We start from the raw sequence: 20164 nt of genomic DNA on the forward strand, positions 1-20164 counted from the left end.
ACTACTAGTAGTAATTATAATAGTATTTGGGTGCGAAGTTTTGATAAATATACGAGTATTGGTAGCTCCTGTAATTACTAAACTTCACTAACTGAACATTATTTAGTTTTGAATTAAAATGGTCATACCACCAGCTCATGTCCTGACACCATTGCCCCCCCAGATGATAGTTGTTTCTCTAAATTTGCCGATATCGCTGATGTATTTGTCAAAGAGAAATTTGTATGAATAAGTAGGTTTCCATATCTTCTATATCAAAATGAAAAAAAAAAAAAAAAAAAGAATAAAATGAAAAAAAGGTCTATCAGGTAATTATCTAAATATACTGTTGCTAATACTATATAGCCTTGTAGAAGTATCCCGGCTCCCGACTGCTAAATATAGTTTGTTATCAATAAGCTTATTACTAAAACTAATTTTTTGAATTCTATCACAAGGCGTGAGAGTATTTGGAATTGAAGCTTTCTGCTTCAAATCACCATCTGTGATAGATGCTGAGAAGAAAACAATTTCGCCATTTTCGAGACCAGCCGCAATTATGCATTTGTTGTTGTAAATTTCGCCTTTGAACGCAGACACGGATGTTATTGGCTCGTTCAATTTCACCTTGTTAACTAGTTCAACCGTTTCATTTATTCTCCACAATTTGAGTTGCTTGTCACGAGAAGCTGTCACAAAGTAGCCCGTCTCTGGTAACCAGGAACAATCCCAAATTATTCTTGAGTGCGCCTTGGCATTCAATTGCACAAGCGTAAACTCAGCGGTATCTTGATTCTCCAATTTCCAGAGACTGAACAGTCTATCTCTTGACACTGCCAACAAATAGTCCCCATTGGGAGAAAACTCAAGACTTGAAACAGTCAAGTTGTGACCGGCTAAAACTTGCGAGCTTTGTTGATAATCCTTGCTCACCACAAATATTTTGATAACTGCATGTTTCGCATTGTTTGATTTGCATGCAGTGGCAATCAATTGACCGTTTGGAGAAGTCGAGCAACAACTAATTTCATAACCATGACCATATAATTTCTGATTCTCCGTTGCCAAACTATTTTTTTGTAAATAAGATTCTGTAGGTGGCACGGATATGTGATGCTCTTGCTCAATATCATCACCATCATCATCATTATCATCATCATTATCATTATCATTATCATCATCATCATTATCATCATTTTTTGCCTCTTCTTGTACTTGTGTGTCGGCCTTATTGGACAAGCCAAGAACCGGTAGTGATGCAAACTCAGGAAGTTCAGAGTTATCGCTGTTGATTACAATCCCGCTTATACCCTTTAAGCTTTCGCTGATGAACTTTGTAAGTTCAAAAACTCGCAAAATCTTCTCGTCCCCGCCAGAGACAAATTTTGTACTTGAGATGTTATCACAACAAATCATATCATATCCGTGAATCTGAGGTCTTGCTAATTCATGCCAAGTTACTGTTTCCGCAATCCATGGTGCATATAACCTTGTTGTTTGGTCCAAAGATGTTGCCATAAAATAATCTCCCCCAAGCGACCACCTTACATCTGTTACTGGCCCAACTGCTCCTGTAGTTCCCATTACTTCTGTGAAATACTTATCGCTCTCCAACAAACTGGACTTATAAGCTCTAATGGAGCCTGTTTTACCTGTTGCTAGTACATACTCGTACTTGTTAGGCTGATCAGTGAACCATAGGCACGACCAAAACCCACCGGTTGCACCAGTAGCGGTAGATGCTCCCTTGATTGACATTTCTCCCAACCTACTAACACACACCCAAATTCCCGAGTTAACGTCCATTTCCCAAATCATTAATGCGGTGTCGGCAGTAGCAGTCAACAATTGCAATTTCTTTTCGACAAACAAAGTATCATTGCCATACTTGTAAGAAGGGTGCCACTGTAAGCCACTGATCCAATCATCGTGTCCCATGATCAACGCTTCAAAGCTGAATGCCGCTCTGCCGTTGGTACCATACTTGAATTTGTATTGTTTATTTGAAAGCAAAATTAATTTCGTTGAGTCTTGGTCAGAGTCAACAATCGAGTCATTTAGTTTTAGTCTCCACAACCTTACGTATCGGTCCTGAGATCCACTAGCAAGTATGTAGTCTTTGTTTTCCACTTGAACGACAAACTGCAAACATTTTACCCAATCCTCATGGCCCGTCAATTCCTCACTCATACATAAATTGTGGACCAAAATATCTTCACTTAGTTGAAAAGTGTATATGTAGATATTGGTTGCAGTACCGCCAACTGCAAGAATATAACAATCACTTTCATTGTCATCAATTTTCTGCACAGCTAAAGATAATGGGAAAAAGTTAGGTTTCACTTGAAATCTTTGACCCAATTTAAACTCTTGCCCATCGTATAGCCATATGATAATCTTGCCATCAGCACCACCAGTGACAAATACGTTGGGGTTTATTTCGGCAATGCAAGTTACTGAACAATTGTGACCTTCGAGTTGTTGAAAATGCTCATACACTTTTTCCTTTTGCTTCCAGATATTTACATAGTGATCTTCCCCAATTGAAACCAAAAAGGGACTATCTGGTAAAAACTTGACGCCAGTAACTTCCCTTGTATGCTTTTTCAAAGTAAAATAGACTCCACGATGATCTTTATCTAATGGTTTCCAAAGTGCCACCGTATTTGCTGCACCAAAAGCCACAGTTAAGGTCTGCGGATTATAATCTGAAACGTAATTTTGTCTATTAGCTCCAATAAACACAGCTTCCTGCCCTATATCCAGAGACGTCATAGCAAAGAATCCCCCCTCCAAAAAATCAAACTATCCCTTAGTTGGTGAAAAATCTATCACCTTTTATTTATATATATATATATTTTTTTTTTTTCCGCTGAGATGAGCTTCGGTTATTTTTTTTTCGGTTGGCTCTCAAGAAGAAAATCAACCTCTTGAGGTACTATACGTCTTGATTCATAATACCAATTTATAAGTAATGGTGTCAGCGTATGTACTTAGTTTGAACGAGGAGATACTGTAACTTTATATTAACGGATTTTCTTTCCTTTTTCTGTAGAGTTATTTTGGTTCAGCATGCTACTCCTGAGACAATTATCCAGTTCCAGGATCAGTTATCTAATGAGTTACCCGCGCAAAAGGGGAAATGGAACTTTACATTCAAAGTTTTTAGGAACAATCTGTATTCTGTACCTGAGGAACTTTCCGCGACCCATATTCAAGACCCCAACGTCAAGTTTTTATTCACATTGACTCCCTCATATTTACCTGGAAGCACAATGACAGTTATCAATGGGAAATCTGCAGGGGTGTTTTGCAATTCAATTAGAGAAGAGGTGCTTGAACTTGGGAATACTACTGAGCTATGTATCCCGGATGCTCATATGTATTTAGGAGCTACGACGGGGTTAAATGAGAATTTCGACATCTTTGTTAACCAAAAACTACAAAGTCTATGGACTCAAAAACAAATTATAAAGGGAGATGGTGGGCAAATATACGAGCTTGAAAATGGCAATCTTGTAATACGCACTTCGAATGTGTTTATGCACGGTAGTTTTAAAGGATTGTTGGTACAAATCGAAGTGAGTGATAAAATTGCCGAGTTCCAGAAACTTCGACCTCAAAAGGTTATTGAAACCGTTTTGAAAAAATATAATATACCCCTGGGAAAATTGTGCTGTGATGTACTAGATTCAAGTTATAGTGATAGGTATGGGAATTTGTGCTTACAGTATTCGAAAATATTGGACTTTTAAAGAGAGCACTATCGAGCACGACACTATCGAGCACGACACTATCGAGCACGACACTATCGAGCAGAGCGAGACAGTGGAGCACACTAGCTGTCGTTAACACTAGCTGTCATTAACACTAGCTGTCATCAACACTAGATCTCATCAACACTAGCTGTCACTAACACTAGCTGTCATTAACGAGCGAAGCAAGATAGTAGAGCATCTCTGACTACGCCGACACTATTGACACTATCGGCACTATCGAGCAGAACGAGATAGCGTTGTAACAAGCTACTGAGTGTTGCTCCACTATCTGGCTTCGCTCGATACCTGTCATTAACACTAGCTGACACCGTATAGCCCAAAATCCTAGCACATTCAATAGTTAACTATAGTATTAAGCGAACAAGTATAGACTATCTCGCTTTGCTCGATAGTCTATATCTACTCTATCTACTAGTGACTCTTTTTTGTAGACATCTCTTTCATACGATACGGGAATTGATTGTATTCACCAAACACTAAGCGCTACCGTTAACTAACTAACTAACTATCTATCTATCTATCTTTCATTTATGAACGCTACCAATTGTACCAGAAGCCGAAAAAAAAAAGTGGTTTGTCCTTGATGAGATGAGATGAGATGGGATGGGATGAGATGAGCTTGAAATTTGAGCTTTGAGCTTTAAGCTAAAGAGTTACTCAACTAGTCAATATGATCAAGTCTCTGAGAAACGGCAAGAAGGCTTTGAAACACGAAGGGAGGAAAGAGAAACGGAGAAACGAAGAAGAGGAGCAAAAAATTCTTAAGGAGAGGGTGGAAAAGTATTGTCCAGATACGGATGAGAATAGTTTGAACCAATTCAAAGATTTGCCAATTACTCAAAACACTCTACGCGGACTCAATGAGTCTTCGTTTGTATCTCTCACTGATATTCAAAAGAAGACTATTCCTATTGCCTTAAAAGGAGAAGATCTTATGGGAACGGCACGAACAGGATCAGGAAAGACATTGGCATTTCTCATTCCTGTGATTGAGATTTTGCACAGAAATGATATTACCGAGTTTGATGGCTTGGCGGCATTGATAGTATCACCCACACGAGAACTTGCAGTTCAAATCTTTGAAGTGTTGGCAAAAATAGGGAAATACAATTCATTTTCAGCGGGTTTAGTCACGGGTGGTAAAGATGTCCAATATGAGAAGGAGCGTATATCGCGAATGAACATTTTGGTAGGGACACCGGGTAGAATATCTCAGCATTTAAATGAATCTGTTGGTATGGAGACGGCTAATTTGCAAGTCTTGGTGTTGGATGAAGCGGATCGGTGTTTAGATATGGGATTTAGAAAACAAATCGATAACATTTTAACTCATCTACCTCCCACCAGACAGACTTTGTTATTCTCGGCTACTCAATCAGATAGTGTTCAAGATTTGGCGAGGTTATCTTTGACAAATCCCAAACGGATAAATAATTCTTCTGACCTGGACATCTCAGCAGTACCTGAATCCTTGGATCAATACTATATCAAAGTACCTTTGCATGAAAAGTTGGATGTCTTGTGGTCATTCATCAAGTCCCACTTGAAGAGTAAGATATTGGTGTTTTTCTCCTCGTCAAAACAAGTACAGTATGCATATGAAACATTTAGAACGTTGCAACCGGGTATTTCCTTGATGAAGTTATATGGCCGTCATAAACAAACATCGAGACTTGAAACGACTGTTAAGTTCTCCAAGGCACAACACGCGTGTTTGTTTGCAACCGATATCGTCGCTAGAGGACTAGATTTTCCAGCTATTGATTGGGTTGTTCAAGTCGATTGTCCTGAGGATGTTGCCACATACGTGCATAGAGTAGGAAGATCTGCTCGTTTTGGAAGAGAGGGAAAGTCTTTGCTAATGCTCTTACCATCGGAAGAGGAAGGGATGTTGAAAAGAATGAAGCTGCATCATATTGAACCCAAATTGATGACTATTAAGCAAAAGAGTAAAAAGTCTATCAAGCCGCAACTTCAGTCACTATGCTTCAAGGATCCAGTGATAAAGAACTTGGGTCAGAGAGCATTTATTGCATATTTCCGATCAATTTATATTCAACCGAACAAGGATGTGTTCAAAGTGGAAGATCTTCCAGTAGAGGAATATGCAGCATCATTGGGATTACCAGGAGCACCAAGAATCAAAATCAAAGGTGGTGAAAAGAATAAGGAGAAAAAGAATCAATCAAGAAAACTTCTTCAACTAGCTAAATTGGATATCAATGGCGAAGAAGATGAGCTGCAAAAGCAGCCACCAAAAGTGAGAACGAAATATGACCGTATGTTTGAACGAAAGAATCAAACCATATTATCAGATCATTACTTGAATATGACAAATAGCAGAGCAGACAGTAACGGTAAGGGCAAGGGAGGGGAGAAGGAGGAGGAAGAAGAAGGAGAAGATTTCCTCACGGTGAAGCGGCAGGACCATGATTTAAACGAAGCGGAATTACCGGATTTGCTGTTGCCCGTGTCCAAACGTCAAGCCAAAAAAGCGCTTTCTAGGAAAGCTTCACTGGTCTCAAAAGGCAATCCAACAAAGTTCAAATTTGACGATGATGGCGTGCCGCATGCAATATACGAACTCGAAGATGAAGAAGATTTTATACAAGCGGGTGATGCAAAGCAGCAGAAACAAGAATATGTTTTGAAGGAACAAGAGGCAATGAAGATACATGATTTGGCAGATAAGGAAACAGAAAGACAAAAGAGACAGGAGAAAAAGAGGAAAAGAAAGGAGATTGAAAAAAGATTATTGGCAAATGAACAATTTGAATCTAATAATATGGGGGATGAAGATGCAGATGAATATGAGGTTCCAGATCTCGAACGTGATATGGAACCAAATCTTCAGGATAAAAGCTCTGGTAAGAAGAATAGCAACTGGTTCAATGATGACGAAGATGTGCCGCCTAAAAAGAAATCAAAATCAAACTCCGAGAGCAAATTTGTGGAGTATAATGAGCCCGAGACTTTGGAAGATCTTGAATCTTTGGCAGCTACTTTAATAGGAAATTAATCAGCTGAATAAACTTTCGAGTTTTGAAAACTCCAATTTCAACTTGTCAGGTGACATCTTGTTCTGGTAGGTAAACTTTGTAGACAAGATAAGTGGCATTTCTTGCAATTGGTATAATCTTCTTACCTCTTTTTTTTTTTTCAACAAACCCGTAATTACCCTTAAAAGGTCCTTACTAATCACTTCAGATCTAGCAAGGATCAGTTCAGATGCTTTGCAAATAGGACACACCTAAGGATTGTCCCGGAAGTAGTCTACCAATACGATTCTCCACCAGGCGATGTCTAACAATGTGCCATTATTTCAGAAAGTAAGGATGAATGATTTGTTAGTGTTTTTTGATTTTCGTCTATATATATGGCGTAGCAATAATCTTTTCATTGACACTCCCTAAACGCATAATTTCTCCTGCCATTTGCCTCCCTTCGTCGTCTACCAAGTCCATTTCTTCCTGGTTTAAATTTGGCTGCGCTAGATTTATTACTGCCAATTCCTGTAGAAAATCAGTAGGAGAGCCTCTTGTGACATTCAAAATGATACCATTTCCTAAATCAATGGTTATTTTGCCAGATTGGTGTATATTGACTTTTCCGATTTCGCCGCGGAGATGGGAAGTTTGAGGTACAGCTAACTTTGACTTTGCAGTAGCGACCGGAAACTCTTGTGAAGAAACATCTTTCTCGATTTTCACTTCTTTACTCTCTTCTCGTACATAGTCTGGTAAATTACGTGGTAATTGGAATAACACGTACCTGTCGTCTTCCAATTTCTCCTCTGTCGATAAATTATTGAAACTGTCTGCTAGGAGGTTCGAAATAACCTCATAGTCATTGATCAACTTGCTGGACTCATTAACAATAATTGAGTCTGTTTTCACGATCTTGCTTTCCAATTTCGCCTTATTTTCCTTGATCATCTCTATCTTATCTTCAATATTCTCACTTTTAATATTCACATCACTATTGGGTGCAGGAGTGCTTTCTTTAGAGCTTTCGATTTTAACAGGCGACTGTTCCCGAGTCTCCTGGTTTCTGTATTCGTTCTTTCGAATAATTCCATCGTCTCTAAATGGTCTGTAAGGAAACAATTCCGTCTCGCTGTCTGCAAATCTATACACCTTTGTCATATTGATCTTTGCGAAATTCTCATCATCAGAAGAGTCAGAATCCCCTGAAAAGGAACGTTCTTTTGGATTCTTGAGTTCAAGGTTTTTAATATATTCTGATGTCAAAGTTTCCCGCCCATTGCTATTGTATACCAAATCTTTAGTCAAACCTAGCTTCGAACCGGAAGAATTACCCAATGAAACCGAACCAGCAGATAAGGGTCCCAGCATCACCAAATGTGTTCCAGCATAATTATTTCGTACGCCACCACCCCTACCTCTAGAATTGGGGCCCCGTGTTCGATTCGATGATGACCTTCCATGTGTACTTGTATGTAAACCTTCTTCTTCTTTTACGCTGGGAGGTGCTGCTTTTGCTCTTTCTTCTTTCGATTTTCTTTGCACAACCTTAGGTTTAAATTTAAGTCCCGTTTTCCCACCTGAAGAAGCTGGTTTTTTCGAGTTCAATGACTCCAACCGGTTTGACATTTTGATTTTGTAGAGCCTTTTCTCTGGCACCAGAAAGATGAGATGAGATGAGATGAGATGAGATGCCACTATTAAAAGGGCCATCGCGAAAAAAAAAAAATGCATAGTGAAAACGAGATGAGGTTGATTTTGAAGCTTTAGGCACCTTTGAAATACAGTTTAATGGCGAGACAGAGAAAGAACATACGGGCGGAGGAAGAGCTGGAGTTAGATGAAGTGGATGCATTTGACTCAAATAGGTCCAAAATACTCTTGGAAAGAGCTGGTGAGTATGGAAGGGCGACTAATGGAGATGAAGATGAAGATGAAGAGGAGGAGGAGGAAGTAATGAAAATGGGAGAGGATGTTGAGGATCTGGAAGAAGGAGAGGAAGAAGGAGAGGAAGAAGGAGAGGAAGAAGGAGAGGAAGAAGGAGAGGAAGAAGGAGAGGAAGAAGGAGAGGAAGAAGGAGAGGAAGAAGGAGAGGAAGCAGGGAAGGATGATGAGTATGAACAAGGGTGGGGAAAAAGACAAAATTATTATGGTGGAGATGATGTCAGTGACGACGAAGATGCGAAACAGATGACAGAGGAGGCACTTAGACAGCAAAGAAAACACCTTCAAGATCTAGAAATGGATGACTATATAGATGAAGAAATTACGGAGGATTGGCAGAAAAAGGCAGAAACGTTTGACAACATGGATAACAAGATTACTGTGCTAGATACTGGTGCATCGATTGACCAACTCAACGATGATGAGCGTTTACTTATGTTGCGTCAATCATTCCCTGAGTTTATTCCCTTAATGCGAGAGTTTGAATCGTTGCAGGTGAAATTTTCAGAATTGAATCAAGCAAAAGATCAAAATCAATGTATACAGATCAAAATAGCTGCTCTAGCTGGATACTTGGCATCAATATCATCCTATTTTGCTCTTTTTGTTGACAACTTACAAGACCAAAATAACTTTACCTCGATGAAGGATCATCCGGTGATGGAGTCGATCCTAAGCTCAAGAGAAGTATGGAGACAAGCCAATGAATTACCTACTAGGATAATTGAAAACAAAGTGCAAGAAAAAACAGTTGATGTTGTTTCAAGTAATATTGATGAAAATGCTTTTGTGGATGCGAGGGAGAACCACAGTGACGATTCTATGGAAAGAAGCGAAGAAGAGGAAGAATTGTCATCATCATTATCGTCATCTGAAGAAGAAGAAGAAGAAGAAGACGTGATCATTGACGTGAATAAACCAAGGGAAATAAAACGAGCAATAAGGCCTGCTCAGAATGATTTTGCTGAAGGTGATATTGAAGATGTGGATATGGAGGATAAGAGACGTCGTAAAAAGACATTGAGGTTTTATACTGCAAAAATCGACAAAGCTGCAGCACAAAACACCAAATCATTATCGGGAGATGCCGATGTGCCATACAAGGAAAGATTCTTTGAAAGACAACAAAGACTTATTGAAGAAGCACGCAAAAGGGGTCTTGACAAGCGGGATATTGCAGATGCAGATGACGGTGACATTGATGGTGAGTTTGTTGATGAAGGTGAAGGTGATTTTGATGATGATGGTGACACAGATTACTATAACAAACTAAAAGAAAGGAAACAGACGAAACAAGCCAATAGGAAACTGGCACATGTTGCAGCAATTACAGCAGCACGGGATGGTAAATTGAGCGAATTACAGGAAGAAGTTGGTAATGATGGCAAGCGTGCTATTAACTATCAAATTCTCAAGAATAAAGGTCTCACGCCGCATCGAAAGAAGGAATATAGAAACTCAAGAGTTAAAAAGAGAAAACAGTATGAGACTGCTAAAAAGAAGCTTAAGTCGGTGAGACAAGTCTATGATAGTGAGAAGCATAGAGGTCCTTATGAAGGTGAAAAGACTGGTATTAAAAAGGGAATCTCAAGATCGGTAAAATTGGTTTAGTTTAGTTTAGTTTATTAACGACTAAATTGGATATCATCAATTCTGAGAATCGATTTCACACACTCTGAAGCTAATACAATGGCACTGGTACATACCAAGACAGGTTGCAAGACATGCTCATCAAATGTATTTGAAGCACCTGCTCTCCTAACGGAAATACCTGCATTTTTCTCTCCATTCTCATGTCTATTTCTCAATTCTGTAACCACATTTATAGGATTTAACCCGGCATTTTCCGCTAATGTAGTTGGAATGACTTCTAGAGCTTGAGCAAATTCCTGATAAACAAATTGTTCAACACCAAACAAATGGTGCGACTCTTTCATGAGCTGTCTAGAAACTTCTATTTCTGGAGCTCCCCCTCCAGCTATCAATGCCTTCTCCTTAACCAAGCACCTAATGACACATAATGCATCATGCAACGACCTTTCAGTTTCATCCACGATAAGATTATTAGCTCCTCTGACAATGATCGACACAGTTGGTTTAGTATTCTTTGATGTTACTCCTTTTATCTCAACAATTCTCGAGCCTGAACTTTCAGTCTCTTCAACTAGCTGTGCCTGGCCTAGTCTATCTTCGCTAAAGCTTTCGACATCTGCAATTGGTTTACATCCAATAGCTTTTGATAAGAATTCAACTTCATTTCTTTCGATATCTTTAATCACCATTATATTCAATTTGGATAAAAAGTGTAAAGCCAAGTCATTCACTGCATCTCTCAATATTGATTTTTGGATTAGCAAAACATTACATTTTGCCTTTTTAATTTTTTTACAAATGTTCAACAAGTATGCTCTTTCTTCTTTCAAAATTTTGTCCATTTGTCTATAGTCATTCACTACCACGTTATTTTCCATGTCTGGCTTTGGTGGCGACAATTGGAACTGTATCAACCCTATTTTGGCTTTTTCCATTCTTGTTGGGCCCATGGCATTCTTAACAACACTTTGGGTCAAAACTACACCATCAACCAACTCTGTTTCATCGATTGTGCCTCCCAATTTTTTGATCAACCTAATATCGTGTAAATCGACATTGTCCTTCTGCTCGTTCATCACTCTTAAAACAGAGTCCACTGCCAAGGGGGCCAATAACAGTGAATGTTGTGACACGATTTTCGAACTCAATGAAGTTGTAGCGGCTCTAATCAATTGCTCTCTATCCTCGAGCTTAATTTTGTGTGACATTTCCAAAAGGATCTGCACAGATCTCTGTGCAGCCCTTTGGAAGGACTCAGCGATCAACGTTGGATGTATCCCCTTGGCCAATAATCTTTCTGCAGCTCCTAAAAACGCGCCTGTTAAAATAGCCACCGTTGTCGTACCATCGCCTGCCTCAACATCCTGAGCATGACTTACATCAACCAACATTCTAGCTGCTGGATGCAAAACTGCCATATGCTCAAGAATCGTAGCTCCATCATTCGATATTATGATTTCACCATTTTTCGTCTTGATCATTTTATCCATTCCTTTTGGACCAAGAGATGTTCTAATAGCATCGGATACCGCTCTTGCTGCTAAGATATTAGCCTTACGTACCTCCTGTGGTTTCTCCTTGCTCTTAAACGTAGCATTGGATGGTGTCACTTGCGACCTCGCTGCTTCAGTTGCCATCTTTTGCAAATCGATCCGATAATAAAGAAGAAGTAAGATTCAACAATGTACAATCTATGGGTGGGTTGGGTTTTTTTTTTTCTTCTTCCTTTTTCTTTCAATTTTTTTTTTTTCCCAGTCGAATCGATGAGCTTGAGAGGATCGATGCTTTGGGGGGGAAAGAGAAGGAGGTGAATTGAGATGAAGGATTATGTAAAGTTTGAAGAAGTGAAAGTTGACGCTGAGGAGGTTATTAATTGTTCATTTTCAAAGTGGGCAAAGCTATTTCCAAAGAATTTGTTTCCATATAGGGTGATAGAGGCACTTCCTGATGAGTTTATAAAGTATTTACTAAGTGATGGAGTGAGATTGCCTTGGGAAAATAATGAGGTAGAGTTGGATCGGAACAGTGAGAATGAATATAGCGACTGGGAGGGAGAAACAGAGGGGGAAGGGGCAGAGGGAAAAGGGGCAGATTTGGAAGAGGCATATTTGGAAGAGGCAGATTTGGAAGAGGCATATTTGGAAGAGGCAGATTTGGAAGAGGCGGATTTGGAAGGGGGTTTAGGATTTTCCGAATTATCTGGCAAAATCACCCAGCATATCCACGATCTTGGAGGCAAAGTTTTACCAAAACTAAACTGGTCGAGTCCCAAAGATGCAAGTTGGTTAATGCCCGGTAATACCATGCAGTGTAGCAAAGTGGATGACGTTTTTTTGTTACTCAAATCGTCAGACCACATTGTTGATGATTTAGCATATCTGTTCCTGGAAGTTAAACAGGAGCAGAGCACAGAGGTCGAGGACAAGGTTAGTTGTGAGTTGGAGGTTAAGGACAAGGTTTGTTATGAATTGGTATTGAAGCAATGGCAAGATATCAACCCTGCACTAGAGTTTCGAGTTTTCATAAGAGATGAAAAGATATTGGGAGTTTCACAACGTGATTTGAATCATTATGAATTTTTAAAAGATTTAAAGGAGGAGTTGAAAGAGGTGATTGAGACATTTGTAGATGACAAGATTATAACAACACTACGGTCATCCAAAAATAGTTTGAGCAAATGTATTGTGGATTTGTATCTACCTCGTCCTTTCGATCAAACATTTATTATCGACATCAACCCTTTTCTGAGAAAAACTGATTCCTTGTTATTTACTTGGAACGAGTTACTACTTATAGATCCATCTTTATTGGGGAAAAACAGTTTTGAATTGCGATTAATTGATCAGACAAATATCGGTGCATTTGCCAAAAAACAGTATAGTGAAAGTCAGGTGCCCATCGATGTCATTGGTGCGACTCATGATAGCGAAGCTTTAGTTGAATTAGCACGAGAGTGGCAAAAACTACAACTATCGAGCGAAGCGAGATAGTGAAGCAGCACTGACTACACTGCCTTGACACTACCGAGCGAAGCGAGATAGTGGAGCAGCACTGACTACATTTCCTTAACATTACCTTAACATTACCTTATAGAGTACTACTACTAGCGACTTTCTTTTATCTCATTCCTCGATAGTAGATTATAGAGTACTACTACTAGAGACAATCTACTATCTCGCTAAGCTCGATAGTAGATACTCGATAGAAGATACTCGATAGAAGATACCTTAACATTACCTTAGCATTATCTAATTTGCATTCTCGTCACCTTTAGCCCTTTCAATTCTGGTATCACGTGCCCTTTTCACGTGCTCGATTTTATTTATTTTTTCTGGCGTCAATTTTTTTTTTTCATTCCCTTTTGGGAAGGTGAAATTTGAAGGGGGAAAGGAAAGAGGAAGGGAAAGGAACCTTTTCCAAATTGATATTGAGATAGATTCGGTAGGTATACCATGTCAATTCAGTTAAGCGAGGCCAATGTTTTTCCTATAGATTATAGGGGACGCTTGACTGAAGGGATCACTTATGATTATAGGAACAATTCCTTGTTATGGATTGATATTATTGTTGGAGAGTTGCACCGAGTTCTGCTTGATGATTTGAATAAGCACGAGGTATTGAAATGGTCAACCAAAGGAGAGTCAATTGGGTTTATAGCGTTGACCAAAAATGAGGATATTTATTTAGTTTGCGCGAAATCGGGTTTGGCCAAGGGGAATTTCAAGACTGGTAGTATTGAATATTTTTTCAAGTATCCACTTGACGAAAAAGAGCAATTGAGGTTGAGATCAAACGATGGGTTGATTGATCCCTGGGGAAACTTGTGGATCGGATTAATGACTGATTTCCCCATTACCGAAAAGGAAGGTGGTGTTCAACCCGAAGGGAAATTGCTCAGAATATCTCCAGATTTGAAAGTTGAAGTTATGATGGAAAATACAAAGATTTCCAATGGATTGGCTTTTTGTTCAAAGGGAAGAAAGTTTTATTGGACAGATTCATTAAACTATACGATATGGAAATTTGATTATGATCATGAAACAAATACTTTGAGCAATAAGACTCCTTTTGTTGAAACCAAAAAGATATATGCTGATGTGGAAAGTCCCGAACCCGATGGAATGGTGCGTACTGAAAATGGACATATATACTCTGCTATTTTCAACACATCTACGATATTGCATGTCGACAAAGAAGGAAATTTGGTAGAAAAGATCCATGTTCCGGCAGAGAGATGTACTTGCGTAACTCTTGGAGGTAAAGATGGCAGTGACATGTTTATCAGCACTGGAAATTTAAAATTGGATGATTTTAGTATTGATATTGACCCCGGTAACTTCTTTGGTGATTTAGGCGGGTTCATTTTTAAATTCAAGTCGGATAAGGACCTTAAAGGTCAAAGGAAGAATATTTGGGGTGGTGACGTATAGATAAAGGAAATAAAAAAAAAAAAAAAAATAAAAGTAATGTAAAGTAAAGTAAAAAATAAAGAGAGAGGGAAAGTAATCACAAGGTTTCGTTTAGTTGTAGGACTCTTTCAACAAATTCCTCGACTAGTTCATTCTCTTCTATGCCGCCTATACGTAAATCGCTTAGTTTTAAATTCATCACTTCTAATTTTTGTTCACGATTAAGGTTTTTGATGAAACCTTCTTGAAGTATGGTAATTATAGAAAGTAATTGAAACTGTAAAACTGGTTGTTTTAGTAGGTAGCGGATTTTTTCATCCTCTAAGAATTTATCAAACTTGGATCCCGTAGAAGGAAAATCTTGTTTATCTATCAATGAGATGTTTTTGTTGTTGTTTTTGTTGCTGCTGCTGGCACCACTGCCAGAATTATCATTAGCGATTTCTTCGTTGTGTTTATCAGAATGAGATTTATAGCAAGCAAGCGAACAATACGGAAGTTTACATTTGGGACATTTGTATTTGCTCTGCTCTACGTTACATACCTGGCATATCATGTTTCAAATGCCATTTATAGAGATGAGATGGTTCATAGAAGAGGGACAAAATATATGAAATTTTTCAAAATCTGCAATTTGAGTCGTGTCGGTAGGTACAAAGATTACCAGCCAACCAACCAACCCTCCTGGCTACTACTATACAAGATCCAATTGCCGAAAAGGGTTCCTTTCAACTCGTAGTGGTGATGGTAAGAGTGCTAGTGCTAGTTTTTTGACTTTACTGTGCAAGAGTTGCTACTACTACTGTATAGTTCTAATTTCCTTATAATCGTTTACCTCGTCATTTCATTAATTTATACATTTTGTTATATATGTAAAAATATCATCATAAAACCTTTTCTAAAAAAAAAAGAATAGTATGCTTCATTTGTCGAGCCATGCTATGCTTTACCAGTATGAAATACCCATCTGGGTCACATACGGATTTATAGATTGTAGCTCTTGTGTTATTGGTAATGGTAATGGCAATGGTTGTGGTTGATAATGAGTATTGTACTTGGTAGTGAAGTGGAATTGATTTTGTGTGAGTGGTGGCAATTGCAGAACTAATTGCTGCTTAGGAGGAGCGCATGGCGGTGGCGGTAATGGTAGTAGTTGTTGTTGTTGTTGTTGTTGTTGTTGGGGGTGCGGCTGCGGCTGCGGCTGCGGCTGCTGTGTATAGTATTTATATTGTGGTGCCTGCAACAGGGGTTGTGGGTAGTACACTTGCTGTGTTTGGTATTGCTGCGAAATTGTTGTTTGATAGTATCCATTTGTCACCGTAGATAATTGCCGCAGGGTGGTTGGAGTGGTTGTAAAGCTTTGTGATGGTGATACCATCAATATCGGATTCGAGTGTATTTTCCTTCTTTTTATGCATGAATATTCTGCAGTGTTAGCGGTGTTGTTACTATTCATTGGTGTGCTTGGAGTCAATGGATAGTTCAATGGCGATGAAAAAGTGGTTGACGTGAATGGCGAGGAGCTAGAGTATAACAATGGTGGTGGAGTAGATGGAAGTATGGGTGGACAACCATTCCAGTTTAGTGCTACATTTGTCTTGTTGGTCATTTGCAGTTCCTCAGTCAAAGTGATTAGTGATTTGAATCTCAACAAGATGGATTTATTGAATTTAAACAACTTACTATTACGGTTGCTGCTGCTATTGTTGTTGTTGTTATTGTTATTGATGCATCCGCCGTCTTCGATCAATTTCCAAAATTGATCATCCAGTGACATTTCAATAAACGAAAGTTTGTAATCCAACGAAGCAAGAAAGTAGGCTTCGATAGTATTCAACAATTTGATATCTATATTGACAGTTGGTTGTGATCTATTTGTATTATCAATTATAATCCACCATGTTTTCAAAGTGTACGATTGATCATCAAAGGATTTGTTTGAAAGAATTAATGAAGCAATGATCATGTAGATAACCATAGAGTCTGTAAACTCCTCTACGTTTGCACTTGTCTCCTCTTTTTCAAGTGCATTTTCATTTTGAACTTTGTGTCTTAGTATGCTGTTGTGGTGGTAGTGTTGATATAGGTAGTAGATTGAAATTACCAAGTTAATTGAAGCAATTTGTGAGTTTGATATTAATTCTTGTATAAATTTACCATATTTGTTATTGAAATGAGTAAATAGCTTGTGGTTAATCTGTCGTTGTCGTTGTGGTGAAGTTGTCCTAGATGCAGGTGTCTGAGTGCTTGATATTATTATCCAAACAAACTTTATATATCCGTTGATATAAAACGGATCCATGTTATAGTATCAAGAGGGAGAAGGGGGGGGTGGAATGTGCTACAGGTACGAGTGCTGGTATGTGTGGGCTTGTGGTGTTGCTGCTGGTATGTGTGGGCTTGTGGTGGTGCTGGCAATGGTGCTCTAATAATGGTTTTATTTTAGCTGCGAAAAAACAGTAATATTTAATATGAGTTATTGCAAAAATATTTGCAACTATTCAATATATGATGTAAATAGTAATATAACCATGAGATGGGAAAAACGACTATGCTATTTAATAAAATGTCTCTTTATTGAAATCAATACGGCACTAGGTTGTATAGAGGAGGCATACAAATATATATATATCGAGTTTTATGCTCGGATTGGAATTGAATCAATTCCAGACTATTATTATAGATATACACACATGTTAATAATTTATTCTGATTAGGTTTTTAACTTTCCAGCAGTAATCAGCAATATCCAGTGGGACGTAAACAGAAAAGAAAACAGGGGTAAAAAAAAACAAGTTAGCAGGTTACACAGACACACATCACAGATCACACATCACACATTGTACATTACGCACATCACACAAGACGACACAAGACGAAGCAGAACCAAACAGAAAACACTTTTGTACTGAAAAAAAAAGCTACAGAGCACAAAGTTGTAGATTATATTATAGTGCAAAAGATTAACCGCTCGTCATTTTGAGCTGTTATTTTTTTTTTTTTTTTTTCAGTTGAAACAAGAGAATTTTTAGAAAACAGAATGGAATGAAAAAAGTGAATAATCAGTAATACCGAAATCTGAGAATAAACTCAGAGTTGTGTAGGATATGTATATTTTTGATACAGGTATAAAAATACGAATTAGCAGTAAACAATGAGAAGGTAGCAGGGTGAATAGAAGAGCAATAGGTAGGAGGCAGCAGGTGACATTTTTGAAGTAATATATTACTTGTGTAAATGTGTAAAGCTATGCAAACCTACATTCATTTAACCAAATTGATACATCACACAAGACACATAGGCAGGCAGAAAAAAAAAAAAGAAAAAAAAATCTTAGTCTTAGTCTAAATCTATACAGATAGGAAACGAAAAAGAACGAAAGGACAGTTACTTGTATTTCTTGCAAACTAACAATTTTCTTGAAACATCTGCTACCTCTTAAAGTTTCCCATCCTATATGCAATCAATACTATTTCTTAAATTGTCTTTTTTTTCTAACGTCTTGTTTCTCTTTTTTTTTTTTTTTTTGGGGGGGGGGGGGGGGGAACATTTCCGGTGTGGAAATTTGATTTGTGAGAGAGAGGTGGGTGGTGAACTTTAAGGGATCGATCTAGACCTCAGGCGGTCAATGCTACAATATGCAATGTGTCGCGAGCTTTCAAAATCATTCATTAATTTGACTTCCTAAAATTTATTTTATGACCAATATCGAATTTTTTTTTCTTTTTTGGTGATATTATCTTTTTTTTTTTTTTTCAAAACCTGAACAAGGAGCATAACTAAAATCAAGATTGATGTTAGATATAATCGAGATTCAGCAAGTAATGAGTTGAATAATAACATAGTTCAATGCTAAGTATAGCAAAAAAAAAAAAAAAAGCAAGGAAAAGGAACCGCTTCATACACATTCTATGATATGCTGGTGTTTTAATAATTTTTAGAATTTCGAAAAAGTATTTAAAAGTATCCAGATTTTTTTGAAAGTTTTAGAGGGTTGTATGTGGTACCATCCTTTGCCATTCGGTTTGGCCTTTTTCGAGCAAAACCCTCCTATATATATTTTTTTTTTTGGTTTTTTCTTGAGAGGAAAATATGAACAAGGGTGTTATCCATGAGCCTGGCACCATGCCAAGGCTACCTTCTTTTCAGCAGTTGAATGAAACACTCAACGATCCTGATATTTCAAATGGGCCAACAGCGAAGAACATTTTGCTGTATTCTTCGGCATTTAAGAATCTAGCTCTATATCAAGAAAGTAAGTCTATGAATGCAAATGCAAATGCAAATGTGAATGCAAATGCAAACGGGAACAAGGTGATAAATAAGGGATGCGTAACGAATCCATATAGTTTAGGTCCAGGATATTCGTATGGTAACACAATATATGGACGTCATGAAAGCTATCCGAGCCATTATTATAGTCTCGGCCCAGATGTGTATAGGCAGAAACAAGACTCGACGTCACCGACATCACTAGATGGCATGAATATGTCCAAGTCTAATTCTAATGATATACCGCATGAAAGCTTTGAGGATTATACGTTTATCTCGGACCTTGTTCAGTTTCTAACAAGTTTTGAGCTCAAGTGTCGGGAAAATAACGTTTTAAAGTATCATAATTTTGATAATTTTGGCAACGGCATTAGTAATGCGTTGAACAGTATGAATAATGTGGATATTGAGGGAGTTTTGAATAAGTTTAAAAAAATCACTAGATTACTAGAAGGTGTTCAATTTTCCAAAAACAGTAAACAGTGCGGACAAGAGATTGATAATGTAGCAGGTAATATGGCATTGAAGAGAGGGCTAAGCCAGCCACTGCTTCTTGGTTTAGACCGAAAAAAGAAACAAAAGAGGGCTGCACATCAGTCTATATCATTTCCCACTGGTTCCAGAATATCACCATTTGAAGTCAGTATGCCAACTAATGATTCAAACACATTTGGTCATGACCGTCAAGGACATAATAGTGTGTGTATGGGAGTAGTGGGCGGTGGTGGTACTGGCGCTGGTGTTGGTGTTGGTGTTGGTGGATTAAATTCCGATTTGACACTAAAGGCAGATATCGTATGTCAGCATTGCTGTTCACATGAGACTCCGGAGTGGCGTCGTGGTCCAGAAGGAAGTAGAACGTTGTGTAATGCATGTGGTTTATTCTATTCTAAATTGATCAAAAAGTATGGATTACATGAAGCTGATAGAGTTATGCTAGAACGAAAACAAACTGGTACAGTGAATGATAGAAGAATCTTTTGACAGAAGGAGAAGTTGAGAAGTGAAGAAAATAAGCGAGCGTGGGAGAGCAATGAAGAAACCAAGAAATTGAGCGAGATAGTGGAGCATACTAGCTCTTATCAACACTATTGAGAAATGCTCAGTAGCTTGCTACAACACTATCGAGCAGAGCGAGATGGTGTCCTTTGTCAGTAGCTTGCTACAACACTATCTTGCTACACACGGGTTTAATATGCTTCTG

At 38.3% G+C, this 20164-nt stretch overlaps 9 protein-coding genes across 9 annotated transcripts; 5 read left to right on the top strand and 4 right to left on the bottom strand. All coding sequences in view use genetic code 12, as the record gives it.

The window, feature by feature from the left end:
- Positions 1 to 312: 312 nt before the first annotated feature.
- On the bottom strand, positions 313 to 2754 carry KGF56_004422 (Elongator subunit; the record flags this gene model as incomplete). The annotated part of the gene is made up of 1 exon (XM_049325859.1): positions 313 to 2754. The coding sequence occupies one exon, from the start codon at positions 2752 to 2754 to the stop codon at positions 313 to 315; it is 2442 nt and encodes an 813-aa protein (XP_049178495.1).
- Positions 2755 to 2953: 199 nt separating this feature from the next.
- Positions 2954 to 6777, top strand: KGF56_004423 (DBP4; the record flags this gene model as incomplete). Its single annotated transcript, XM_049325861.1, has 3 exons — positions 2954 to 2964; positions 3035 to 3688; positions 4446 to 6777. 3 exons carry the CDS (start codon positions 2954 to 2956, stop codon positions 6775 to 6777), a joined length of 2997 nt encoding a protein of 998 aa, XP_049178496.1.
- Positions 6778 to 7126: 349 nt separating this feature from the next.
- On the bottom strand, positions 7127 to 8371 carry RPC53 (DNA-directed RNA polymerase III subunit; the record flags this gene model as incomplete). Its single annotated transcript, XM_049325862.1, has 1 exon — positions 7127 to 8371. The coding sequence occupies one exon, from the start codon at positions 8369 to 8371 to the stop codon at positions 7127 to 7129; it is 1245 nt and encodes a 414-aa protein (XP_049178497.1).
- Positions 8372 to 8533: 162 nt separating this feature from the next.
- Positions 8534 to 10297, top strand: SAS10 (rRNA-processing protein; the record flags this gene model as incomplete). Its single annotated transcript, XM_049325863.1, has 1 exon — positions 8534 to 10297. One exon carries the CDS (start codon positions 8534 to 8536, stop codon positions 10295 to 10297), a length of 1764 nt encoding a protein of 587 aa, XP_049178498.1.
- A 14-nt stretch (positions 10298 to 10311) lies between these two features.
- On the bottom strand, positions 10312 to 11916 carry KGF56_004426 (chaperonin-containing T-complex subunit; the record flags this gene model as incomplete). The annotated part of the gene is made up of 1 exon (XM_049325864.1): positions 10312 to 11916. The coding sequence occupies one exon, from the start codon at positions 11914 to 11916 to the stop codon at positions 10312 to 10314; it is 1605 nt and encodes a 534-aa protein (XP_049178499.1).
- Positions 11917 to 12096: 180 nt separating this feature from the next.
- Positions 12097 to 13269, top strand: KGF56_004427 (cell proliferation protein; the record flags this gene model as incomplete). Its single annotated transcript, XM_049325865.1, has 1 exon — positions 12097 to 13269. One exon carries the CDS (start codon positions 12097 to 12099, stop codon positions 13267 to 13269), a length of 1173 nt encoding a protein of 390 aa, XP_049178500.1.
- Positions 13270 to 13731: 462 nt separating this feature from the next.
- On the top strand, positions 13732 to 14709 carry CGR1 (Cgr1p; the record flags this gene model as incomplete). Its single annotated transcript, XM_049325866.1, has 1 exon — positions 13732 to 14709. The coding sequence occupies one exon, from the start codon at positions 13732 to 13734 to the stop codon at positions 14707 to 14709; it is 978 nt and encodes a 325-aa protein (XP_049178501.1).
- Positions 14710 to 14785: 76 nt separating this feature from the next.
- On the bottom strand, positions 14786 to 16990 carry KGF56_004429 (uncharacterized protein; the record flags this gene model as incomplete). Its single annotated transcript, XM_049325867.1, has 2 exons — positions 14786 to 15219; positions 15652 to 16990. The coding sequence occupies 2 exons, from the start codon at positions 16988 to 16990 to the stop codon at positions 14786 to 14788; spliced, it is 1773 nt and encodes a 590-aa protein (XP_049178502.1).
- A 1823-nt stretch (positions 16991 to 18813) lies between these two features.
- KGF56_004430 (uncharacterized protein) lies at positions 18814 to 19944 on the top strand (the record flags this gene model as incomplete). The annotated part of the gene is made up of 1 exon (XM_049325868.1): positions 18814 to 19944. One exon carries the CDS (start codon positions 18814 to 18816, stop codon positions 19942 to 19944), a length of 1131 nt encoding a protein of 376 aa, XP_049178503.1.
- Positions 19945 to 20164: the final 220 nt, after the last annotated feature.

The sequence above is a fragment of the Candida oxycetoniae genome (assembly GCF_023343755.2).
Source record: "Candida oxycetoniae strain CBS 10844 chromosome Unknown scaffold14, whole genome shotgun sequence".
NCBI classification, from domain to species: Eukaryota; Fungi; Ascomycota; class Pichiomycetes; order Serinales; family Debaryomycetaceae; genus Lodderomyces; species Lodderomyces oxycetoniae.